Consider the following 12,323-nt stretch of genomic DNA (forward strand, 5'->3'; position numbering starts at 1 on the left):
AAAAAAAAGAAAAAATAAAAGAAACAAACAAAAACACGAACAAAAAAACCCAGAGATTTTCCTATTACTTGAGTTGCATTACTTCCAAGAATTTCATTATGCAATTCCTGAGCTACTCAGTGGAGGAAACCAATAATCCATAATAACAAAACATTGTCATGGAGTGGTAACTTGAAAACATGTGTAAGATTGCTGTTTAAAGATTACCTGAAAGAAGATGTGAACAGTGGCAGAAAAATGGACACTCAAAATCCATTTGATGTGTGTGCCCTAATGTAGCCAGTGAAGTCAGGAGCACAGCTCACCCCAGAGCTACCCCTACCTTTAGTCACCTTCGTGGCTCTCCAAACAGGGCAGTCCAGAATTCAGTGCTATCCACAGTCCCTCTGAAGTATGTCTCGTAAGTCCTTTTCTCCATTATAGCTGGTACTTAAAATTAACATTATTGGCAGTGTCATTTGTAGAGAAAACAAAGGTCAAAACCATTGCAGCAGATGAGGGACTCTGCAAGAGAGCAACCCCAGACACACTAGTGGAGAAATCTGCACTGACACTGATCATGGTATCATTCCTCAGGACAGTCAGCCATGCAGTTCCATCCAGTCTGGATTAAGCTCATAGGAAGTAACACATTTTCATTTTTAATCATATCCATAATGAATCAAAGCTTCTAAAACAAAAGCATTCTTTTGGACTTAGTGTTGATGTGAAAATTTTCTCGCATATTAATAATTCCACTGGCATTTTATTCCACTTAGGGCTGTCTTCTCATGCATTTCAGTGGATTGAGGCCAGCTTTCTAACTAGAAGGTCATTGAACAAAATACTTTTTTTTCTGTAAGAGAATAGTACATTCCATCTCTGCAATTTTTTCCTTCTTTTTTTCCTCCATCTCTGTAATTCCTCCCTTCTTTTTTTTTTTTTTTTTTTTTTTTTTTTTTTTTTTTTTTTTTTTCCCCAAAAATAAAAAATTTTTAAGGCAGAAAGCTTTTTCTTTGTCCGCCCTGTCTTTTCTCATGGTAGTAAATATATGGTCCTAACTCTGGAAATTAATTTTGCTTGCAGATGCATAGCTTTCAATAATGTGTATAGCTGTGGTCGTTTTGTAATGTGAATTGCTGTTGATCTCACTGCAACTCAGAAAAATAAGTGGTTTGCTAGGTATGCCTGTAGAAGCAAAATGTTCATACTGAATCTTTGCACAGATATCAGAATTAGAGTTTGAAAGCAAAGGTAAGAAAAAATCACAAGCAGCTAATTATGGGGAACAGGTATTTTTCTGGAAGTGAGCCCAGAAGCGCTGTGTGTTGTTCTAACCTTGTCTGTTGTTCAGGTATTCAGCTGGAAGCTGAGATTTCCAGAAACCAATTTGTGTTTGCATAGCACATACACTCTTGAAACACCAGTGCTACCTCTGTGGATCTTTAATATTTATAGAGTTTGAATGTAATGTCATGTGAGCAAAAATAGCTCTGAGCCACATGTTCCCCCTCTGCCGTGCTGTGCTCGGAGGAGCAAATCTGGGTAGACACACTGAGAACTGGCAGGGTGAGGTCAGCACCAGCTTCCAGGCAGGCTGTCTGCCTTCAAAAGCTCCAAACCCCTTTCTGCATGAACTCTGTGTAACTGGGTCTCCGCAGCAGCAGAGGTCATTTTGGTAGGACAGTGTCACCTTGCCAGCTAGGCTCCCCTCTGGACTGATGGATATCAAGGGGGTTCACGGCTGTTTAAAGAGTGCAGGGATGCACTGCTAATGGCAAAACAGCTCTGAAACACAACCAGGAAAAACACATGTATGGCTGGTAACTTGAACAAATATGTATAAAGGGGCAGATCAAACGACATTGGCCAGCATAGCTCTCTGATCAGTAATAAAAAGCTGTCTCAGTTAACTCACGTTGGCTTTTTTCTTCTTGCTTAAGGTATGCAGTGAGACTAAAAACCCACTCAGGCCCCAACGCCACGCCAGAAGACAAACAGCTGGCAGCATTATGGTTAGTAGATCAAGCTTTCCTCAAAAGGCTTCTTTTCTGCAGTGAGCCAGTTCTTGAAAATCAGATGTTGGATGTAGCCAGATAGAATTATGTTCTCTATTGAAATTAAGGGAATGCTTTCTTCTCTGGGAAGGTCCAGCTCTTGTATCACTGTACCAAGTCTGCATTCTGTCTCTGTAAATAAGCAATTCTTACTTATTTATTGATTGTGACAGGTTGGCTATGGTACGTCAGTGTAATTAATTTTTAAATGCCTGATGGTTTGTTGTTTTTATGAGTGATGTACTTCTGTACCAACAGCTCGGTAAGTTCTTTTGTGGCTGACATTTTAGGCTCAATAATCATAAATTTTATTTATATTATATGAAGGGCAGTATGGTGATGGGGATAATTAAGCCTCTTGAATTACCTATTGAATTGAGATTTCTAAACATATATGTAAGCACCTTAGATTCTATAGGACAGTTTCTGATTGCTAGTAAAATACTATAATGTTATTTAAATCAATTTTTAATTTAATATCATTGTAGTTAATACATAAAATACCTATTACATGGTTACTGAGTCTCAGTAAGTGGACATTTACAATCAGCAAGTGTGTTTTTAACATCTATTAACCATCTGTTAAAAATCCAAATTAAATGCATCTTTAGCCTCCATAAAGAAGGAGCCCTAATTAATCATTTTTATAAAAAGGAACAAAATATTCAGAGATGCTTTTTTTTTTTTTTTTAATGCCCTTTCTCTGTCACTGGTTTTCTGTTCCGTCGGGAGGCCCACAGAATGCATTAGTGGCGATTGCTTTAAAAATGCTTAGGTGGGAAAATGACTAAAGAACGGTTTAAAAAGGACATATAAAGCTATATTACAAAGGCTTGCTGAGAACTGCCGGAGTGCTTCGGTGCGTGCGGAAGCACATCCAAATTCAGGGAGCCGCTGCATCTGTTCCAGCAGGAGAAAGGTCAGCGCGAGGGAAAGCAGACGGAGCCTTCTCTGGGCGATGAATGGCAATCTTAACTCACCGTCTGCCAGCCAGCAGATGAGCTGACACCATTTGCATATGTGCTGTACCTGTGAAGGTGACAGAGGGAGAGTGATGGTGTGGCTGCGCGGCCGCCGCATCCCGCGGCTGCTCCCGGCGCCCGCCGGGCAGGCTGCCAGCCCGCCCGCTCCCGGACGCTTCTCCTGGGGAGACACTGTCCTCCAGCGGCCACGGCCGGGATTGCACCGCCGCGTCCGGACAGCAGCCAGGCTGCCTCCGCTGCCCTGCCTGGGACTGGGTTTTTCAGGGACAATTTGCGGTTTGGAGGAGTCCGCTGAGGTGTGGGCAGCCCTTGGGCGCGGGGAGATGGGGAGCACTCTGCGCTTCCAGACTCAAGGCACCTTCTAGTGCTCCGGACTGGCTCCAAGACTAAATACTGCTTTTAAAAACAAGGAAAAGCAAAATACACAGAAATTCTGCTTTGAAAGCAGCATTACTGTGGGGCAGTTCCACATATGCCCCAGTTTTCACACTTTTTCAATACAAAAACCTTGCTGGGAAGAGGTGGTGGTAATTCTCAATTTGGAAAATAGACTGGTATACCTAAAGCCACTAGCAAAGTGTATGTGTCCTGAATACTGACTGTTGTGGTACAAAACTATAGTCAATAGCCAATACTCTCGTTTAATTATGTAGCTTTAAAGGTGTGTGGCACTCTGCAGACTAACAAGGAACACAGGCACAGTACCAGTACAGCATATTTCAACCCACTGCTGATTTCCTCTGGGGACCAAATTAGGCAAGTGGCCTGGGATTAGCCTCCAAGCTCCAACACAATCTCTGTTCTGGTTTTCTTGGCCACTGAAATCTATGCCAGGTTTCTCTTTATCCCAGCCATCTCCAGCTGCTGGAAGAGACTACTGGGTGTATACAAAATACATCCACTGTAACTCAAGTTCAGTATATCCAGGCTATTGCAATAAAGTCCCAAGATAAGCTATCTCAAAAAGCTGTTTATGCATTTGCAAGTAAAAATACAAAAAAAAAAAAAAAAAAAAAAAAAAAAAAAAAAGTGTATGTTGAGTTCCAGGAGGTCTGTTTTCTCTTTTCATGGAAGAGGCTTTTGATCACGTGTGCAGACTTCAAGCCAGAATGAAGGCCTGGGAGCCCAGACCCTTCTGAGTATGGTTTGTTTAGTACCTCACTGGTAGCATTTTTCAGCATGACGTGCCCTGGCTGTAGTACCTAGCTCTGCTCATGAATCCATGGCAAAGTGTGAAATACTGACAACAAATGGTGATAAAAACTGTAAGCAAGGTGCTGTCAGCCTTGCACTCTGTATTAGTTTGAGGATTTAAGATATTCAGTGGGATTTCTGTTCAGGAGTCCCCCTTTACTTTCTGCTCTCCCTTATATTCCAGTTACCGCTGCCTGGCCCTTCTGTACTGGAGGATGTTCCGACTCAAGAGAGACCACGCGGTCAAGTATTCAAAAGCGCTTATTGAGTATTTCAAGGTGCATTTTTCATGGCATGTTTGTAGATCAATGTGTCTTTACAGGAGATACAGCATCTTACTAGAGCAGTAGCTGTGCTGGGATTAGATTTTCCCCTGTGAAGTCAGTGATGTTTTACCATAGATTCTCATGGCAACATCTGAGCTCTAGTTAGTTCAGTTATTTTCACAAGGGTCCCTCTTTAAAAAATACACACTGTGACCCTTCACAAAGGATGATAAATAACAGGCAATTTTGGATTATTCTTGGTTCATTGTCTAGTGCTATCCAGCTCTGTTATGAATAGGTTTTGCAGATTTTGCTCTAAGAATCCCCTTTGGGTTTACATTTCCCATGCATTGAAGATCTTGATCTAGATCAGTGCTCAGATGCAGGCCTTCCAGTCAGCAGCATAAGTAGGTGGGACAGTGCAGTGGGACATCTTACCCAGGGAACTGTCAGAGAGCCCACACTGAGTTCAGCAGGAGCTGTACAGAAGCATCAGAGGGCAGACAGACCACCTGCCATGTACTTGACATGGCATTCTTGGCTTCCCCCTTCTGCTTTGCTTCACCTGTTACTGCTTCCATTTTTCATTTCTGACAAAGTGAAACTTCTTGCAGTCAATCCATCCAGCATGTGATGTACAAACACAAAAATTAGCCTTATCTTCCTAAATTTAAAAAAAAGATTGACCATACCAGTGTTTTAAGATAAACTGCTTTGCAGGACGTGAGTAGCCATTTGTCTTTGAACACAGGGCTCATCTGTTGGGGTTTTTTGTGGACAGAAGAACCTTGAAATGAAAAACATCTATCCTTCGACATTTTGTTAATAAAAAAATTCAAATACAAGCACGAATGCTTATGACCAAATTCTGAACACATGAAGATAGGGAAGGGAATTGACAGATCTGTTATTGTCAAATGGAAATTGAAGCCAATGTAATTGCTTCAAAAATTTAGTATATAATTCAACACGTTATGTTTCTCTAACAATTACTTGATTTCAGGAGAAAGAAATATGTGCCTGTTGAAGTACTTCATTTTTCTTGACCAGTTCAGAGAATAGCTGTATTAAGAACAGCTCTCAACCATATAAAATTTCTCCTGCTAGCAGACAGAGACTGTTTCACAGCAAATATAAAATGGACTTACACGCTACTATAGCTAAGAAGAGTTTGTTTCTTTGCAGAGTTCCTGCTGACACCATGATAGCATAGCTTCACATTAGAAAATATTCTCACCTTTAAAAGCACAAATGGAAAAAACCATCCATTTGCTATAATTTTCAGTGGAGAACAAGTCAGCTCTCCACTCCTTTCATATTTGGTATCTAAAAGCTTTCAAAACCAAGTGATATGAAATGCTGACTGCATTAAGAACTTCCTCATATATTATCAATCAGAGAAGGATTTTTAATCACACATTTGCAGGGAAAATTGGACATACTTGTCTTTTAGAAAATAAAAAAATACTATTTAAATCTCCTTTAGGTGATTTATTTCCATTCTGTAAAAAAAATGCAGCAGAGAATTAGAAAGAAGGCCAAGATATTCAGGGGCCAGTCACATATGAGAGAATAAAGAAACCAGGAGAATGGGTTGCAGTAGGGAAAGTGGGATAAAAGATCCCTTACAACATTATACTCTTTAGAATCCTTTCCCCCACCCTTCTGGTGCAGAACTGAGAGGAAACTGAACCAATATACCTAAAACATGAGAAAAAAAGGTGTGTGGGAAGTTGTACAGTAAGGCAGAGGTTGGTTACATTTACAGTGGAAATATCCTTGACTCCAATTTTCAAATTTTCCTGCTTCCAGCTCTGTAAGTAAACAACAGGCACTCAGTAGAAAAAAAAAAAACCCTCTGAAGGAAGAACCCCTTGTGGGACACTCCAAAGCTTATTTTTCATATCACGTACCTGGGACATAGAAGACCCAGTGCCAAAATGCAGGAAGAATGACAGGGTACACAAAACACTGGCATGATCACTGATAAAATATAGCCAGTGCTGGGATGCACATAAAAGATGTAGAAACCCAAGAGGCAGTTCAGAAGACACATTAAAACTGAGAAAAAAAGTTTTTTAAAGAGAGGCTTAGGGGATGTGTCCAGTTTAGTGCTGAATGGGTTACGAGATTATTGTGTACATGGAAACAGAGCTGATAATTTTCAGATTGCATGCAGTTTTGCTGGCTTTGGACCAAAAAAAAATCCAAAAGATAGCACTGAAGTTAGGAAGATTCAATCTTGAAACTGTAAAACAGCATTTTTTTTTCCTAATTGTGAGGCCTGCTAAACATAGAACAGGACACAGAAGAACAAGGAGGATAAATAGTGCCTAAGAATTTCTATATGGCTATCTATCCTTTCTAGAAGGAATAAAGTAAGATAAATTTTTAAAGTAATTTAGTTTCTTTTAGAAGTGCCATGATTGGTGAAAAACAGACATTGCAGATTGTGTGCACTGCAGGATTACTGCTGGCCTTGAAATCCATGAACATCTAATGCCCCTCGTTTACCATTTTCCTTCCTAAGCCGTGAGAGACCAAGAGGTTTTGTACTGCTGGTACTGCTTGTAACTCCTGCAGTTTACAAATCCTACAGCCTTGCATTTAAAACAGTATCCATAAACAGATCTCAAGCTGCAGGACTTTGCTCTCACATGGATGTCAAGAGGAGAGGGCTGTTCTCCAGCACACAGTTACTTGCAGGTTCAGCTTCAGGGGAGAGCACAAGGAGGTTACTTTCCTCTGAAGAATCAGGCTGGCCATTGCTGAATGTGAGACCGAGGATGGGATGGACTAGAAAAGCTTGGTTTCTTAGACTTCTTTCTCACAGCCCTAGGACTAAATTAGTCACTTGGGAGAGGGGTGGAATTTTTCCCCAGGTCAAATGGTCAGGAACCAGTGACTGAATTCCGTCCAGCTCCTAGAATTTTAACTATTAAAATAATTTTTAAATTATAAAATCATTTATCCAGTCTCCATTACTGCTGACACCTGAATTTCTCCTGCTCTGTAAAAACAGTGCTTGCACAAGATAGTCTCTCCTCAAGCAATGAAAGTCTTTAGCCTAAGTACAGTATACCAGAGAGAGTCTTAGTGACTCCAGGTGTACAAGAGACCACAGTAAATGATCAAATGGCCCCTTCTGGGGTTCTCTGGGGAATTCTTCGGCTATGAAAACCACCAATCTACATGGGCAGTCTCTCTGACCTTGTGAATGCTGCCATGTTTGGACCAAGGGGAACAGCTCCACAAGGAGCAATCATGAGCAAGATTTTTGAGCTTGGTGATTAAAACACCCACCTGAGCTGCAGATCCTCAGATTCACATCCCTGTGGATGCCAGGCTGAGCAGATTTGCACAGTCTTGCAAGTCCTAAGGGAATGACATTGTCATTAGGGGCAGGAGAGTGGGAGGAAATCTTTCTGATTTTCTTCATCACAAGAAATTCCAGCCTAAACTTTACAAAGAGTCCTGCAGCACTTTTTTTTTTTTTTTTCTGAATTCCTAGGATTTCTGTTAAAAGTTTCCATTTCACCTAATGTTTTTCTAATCAGTCCCTATGCCAGGGTGTTGAAAAGGCTATGTTTCAAGTCTGTTCTGTAGAACTGCTTCATCATAACATCAAACTAGGCTGACTGGGTTTATTACTTCATGAGATACAATTGCATCACTTTCTTTACATTTCTGTACTTTTATACTCTTTTAATGTTTTCATTTTGCAGTATCAAATAAATTATATACATTGTGAATTGCTCTTTCCTTTCCAGAATTCATCAAAAGCTGCTCAGAACCCGTCTCCTTGGGGTGCCAGTGGAAAGTAAGTTGCACAGAATCTTATATCAGATTGGCAGTTAGAAATCGTATATTTTTACCTGTGGTATGTTCTGATACTCTTGTGTTTTTAATCCCAACACTTTTTAAATAACTGTATTAACCCTGGTTTCTAGGAGCACAGGAACTCCATCACCTATGTCCCCTAGCCCTTCTCCAGTCAGTTCTGTAGGATCCCAGGGGAGCACGGGGGCCCCTTCCCCATCTCCTATCATCAGCATCCCGCAGCGCATTCATCAGATGGCCGCCAACCACGTCAGCATCACCAACAGCATCCTGCACAGCTATGACTACTGGGAGATGGCTGACAACCTGGCCAAGGAAAACAGAGGTGAGCGAGGCAAGGCAATGGACTATTCTAGAAGACCGTCACATGATTTGGATCAGGAAAATAACTATTTTGATATAAAACCTGTCTGCAAAGTAGGACTGCAGAGATTATTTCCTTCTTCAGTCTGCTCCTAGTTTGTTCCAAAACAGGCAAAAAAGGCAATTTTGATAGCTGTCTTGCTCAGAAGAGCTGAGCCAGCACTTGTGACAGACAGGTCACAGACTTGGCTGTGCGTAGCACTTCCTGCCATCTGTGCATTCTAGAGAGGAAGGTTTGTGGCAGGTAAGACAGCTTCCTGCCCCCAAAGTCATGGAGCTGCATGGGATGTGTTTAGCCAGACCACATCAAAAAGCAGGAGCACATCTCCTTTCTGCAGAAGGAATGAACAGCCCCTAACCTTCCCCCATCCATAGCAGACACAGATGAAACAAGGTGCCTGCCGCAGACTTCTCTCAGGCGAACTGGTTTCCACAAGCAAATGCTTCAGCATCTGACTTGATGGTGAAATATTCCTTAGTTTTCAGGCTAATTTGTGTGCAGGAGAACAACCCTCTTTTCTTGACATCCATGTGAGAAGGGCACCTAAGTGAAGGTACGTAGATATGAGTTAGGGGGCTCGTCTCCCATTGCAGTTGATGGAGCTTTGTTCAATACAAACAGCAGTTCAGAGTGCTGTTTCGTACACCCTGAAAGGTATGTACTACACAGCACACCTTTCAGGGTGTACTAAACAGGGAGACAGGGATACAATTTACTGAGGTATCCTTACCTAAACTGCCACTCCAGAACTCTCCTGCACATCCTGTGTTAGATCTGCCAGTCCAGGCTGTACGTATCAACTCCCTGAGAGCATCTAAAATTGCCCCTACATGCCTCTGAGTAGACAACTGAATTGTCCCTATCCAGGGCACAGGGGTTGGAACTGGCTGATCTTTAAAGGTCCCTTCCAACCCAAACCATTCTGTGATTCTAAGTCCTGACTGGCTATTTAGCAAAATTACTCTTTAGGCTGAGTCAGCCATGTTGTACAGGCATCTATTTCTCTGTCATGGTAGCTTAAATATCTAGCATATCACAAATGTGTCATTGGACACTTGTGTGTGGTCTTTTTGATCTACTTGTCCTCAGCCTCAGAATAAATCTTGCCTAGAGTCTGTTTGCTTTATCAAAACTCAATGGAAATTAATGAAAAGCAAAGCTGAAGGACTCACTGCTTTGTTCGTTAAAAAGAAAATTGTTGTGCATCAGCCTGTAACATCATGAACCACGGGGCTTTAAAATTAATCTTGCCAGCACTAAACTTTCATTCCCATGGAATGTTCAGCCTGACTCAATTTGCAAGAGAATAAAATCTGTTAAAGGGTGACAAGTAGCAAATAAAGATTCACTCTTCTGATGCTGAATCCCTGCAATTTTTTTGTCCCTGCAGATTTTTTTAACGACTTGGATGCATTGATGGGACCTATCACCTTGCACAGCAGTATGGAGCATTTAGTCCAGTACACCCAACAAGGACTTCACTGGGTGCGGAATAGCGCTCACTTGTCATAATGACTGTGTGCCATTCACATGGACAGTATCCCTTTCATGGATAATTCAGTTATTCTGGACACTGTGCTACAGAAATAGTCAGCTACAGCATTGATCCAAACAAAGGTGAATATTTCTTCAATATTGAGCAAAATTCTTCTGAGTGTAGACATGTACATGCGCAGAGGTACAATATACAATGATGTCTCTTCAGAATGAATTGTTCTCTATCACTCTCCAAACATTTTCATACACTAGAAATACTATAAAGAACTGATCTTAATGCACAAATGTACTCTTTCTATTCTTGTACTGAAAAACTCAGAAACCAAAATCTTATGGGTTGATTGAACCAAGTGCAATAAGCACAGATCCCTATTCAGGAAAGCTCACAATAGATTCTTAACTTTAAGCTTGTACTGAAATCCCGATGACTTCAGCAGAGCTTAAGCACATACACAAGGGCTTTCCTGAACTGGAATGAAAGAGGGCAAATCATAGACATGGAGAATTTTTACTGCGAGCATGGACACGTCACAGAAGTTCCCATATTAATGTGCCATCTCCCTGCTACTTCTCCACTGGAGCACTGGAGACAGGAGGTGTGTATTCCACATTAAGTTGGAGAAAGACAGCATTCCATCAAGTGCAATAAGTTTCAACAAATTGCATGCATTTCTTTATCTCCTATCTTTTTAAATAACTTTACGTCTCGTTCAGCTCCTCACCAACAGTGCAACCTACAGTATCAAGCAAAAGGAAGGCCTGAAAACAGATATGCTGGTAGGAAGAACTTAAAAAAGATGGTGGAAAATTGCATTCTGTTACTGACAGTAAATAGATAAGGAAAAATATGGCAAACAGTAATCCACTTAGGAAGGAAAATGTGTTAATTTCAGCTGCACACACAGAGAGACAGATATTTATAACAGTTGTTGGCTTTGCATGGGAAGGCTTCATCCTGCAGATTTTGACTTTCATATCTTTTTCATCTAGCAGAAGCTTGCAACATTTTCTTCCAGGCTGTATGGGAGCATTACATGCAATTTCCTTTATCTGGGAAGCTGAGTTTGCTGCTCATCAGGCTAAGAACTGTTTCCTATCATAATCCTCTCACTCTTCATGCATAATCCTCAACTAGGCTTTAACGTTTCTTGATTTATGGGATGTTTTCAGTTCCCGTTGACAGGCTGTGTTTTTCATGCCAGAGAATTAATCCCACAATAATTGGAGTTTAATTTGGGTCAGATGAGGTCAAGGCCAGTTCATATCAACTCTGCTTGCACTCAGTGCATTTTTGTTCATTTTCAGTGGTTTTCACATATTTAGGGTTTTTTTTCCTATATTGGAAATATTTTCTTTTGCAATCAGATTTGCTGCCTTTAGTGACTTTCAATTGACTGTTCTTGTCTGAGGCATTAGTTGAACTCTTTTACTGTTATTTTCTAATCTAATTTGCTTATATATTAAGAAATTGAGAGTACAAAAGACTTTCAATAGAAGATACAAGTAGAAGTAGCCACTGATACAAATGGTTGATTAATTGGTACTTGCTGCCTTTATTATTCCATCCCCCATTTTTGAAGAGCTGCATTTTGAAGAAAAGATACCAAACAATATGGCACAATTTCTCAGTCAAATGTCTTTGGTAGCACAGACTCCATGTACCCCATGGTAAAGAGTGAGCTTTTGAGCACACTGAGCCCCACATAGCTGTGTTTTTCTGCCTAGGCTGCTCACCATAACTCCAGCTATTGCTCAGACTCAGCATTCACTGTGTTCTCTGAAGCAGCCACCAAGGAACTGCTCAGCCCCAAGCCATCCTGGGCCAATATTTATGTGCCCGTCGGTGCTCAGATACTTCCCCCCAGGAGAATGCCTGTGGCTGTGGCCACCTTTTAGCATGGACTTGAGTGTTACAATGTGGCTGGCTTTAGGAGAGAACATGTACTTGCCTTTAAATTACAAAATACGTGACCTCTGAGTCCTGCTGTCACCCTTAGCCCTGGCTGTCACCCACCCCAGAAGGAACACAATTTGTTTCGTCACAAGTATCGTGGAGAACTCGATCGGTGCCTTTCTGTTTATCACTTGCCTGATCTCCGGCTGTGGAAGGAAGTCTGTCAGGATTTGCTAAACTAGTAGCAAC

The 12,323-nt window shown here is 41.2% G+C and overlaps 1 protein-coding gene across 1 annotated transcript in view; it reads left to right on the forward strand.

Moving 5' to 3' along the window:
• AFF3 (AF4/FMR2 family member 3) overlaps window positions 1–10,195 on the forward strand; it is a 273,293-nt gene extending 263,098 nt beyond the window's left edge. The window contains exons 19-23 of the mRNA XM_041468410.1: window positions 1,923–1,994; window positions 4,398–4,491; window positions 8,250–8,299; window positions 8,430–8,644; window positions 10,074–10,195. Of these exons, the coding sequence (XP_041324344.1) occupies window positions 1,923–1,994; window positions 4,398–4,491; window positions 8,250–8,299; window positions 8,430–8,644; window positions 10,074–10,195 (553 nt within the window). The remainder of the gene's footprint in view (window positions 1–1,922; window positions 1,995–4,397; window positions 4,492–8,249; window positions 8,300–8,429; window positions 8,645–10,073) is intronic.
• Window positions 10,196–12,323: the final 2,128 nt, after the last annotated feature.

The sequence above is a fragment of the Pyrgilauda ruficollis genome, unplaced genomic scaffold (assembly GCF_017590135.1).
Source record: "Pyrgilauda ruficollis isolate IOZ18807 unplaced genomic scaffold, ASM1759013v1 scaffold22, whole genome shotgun sequence".
Taxonomy (NCBI): Eukaryota; Metazoa; Chordata; class Aves; order Passeriformes; family Passeridae; genus Pyrgilauda; species Pyrgilauda ruficollis.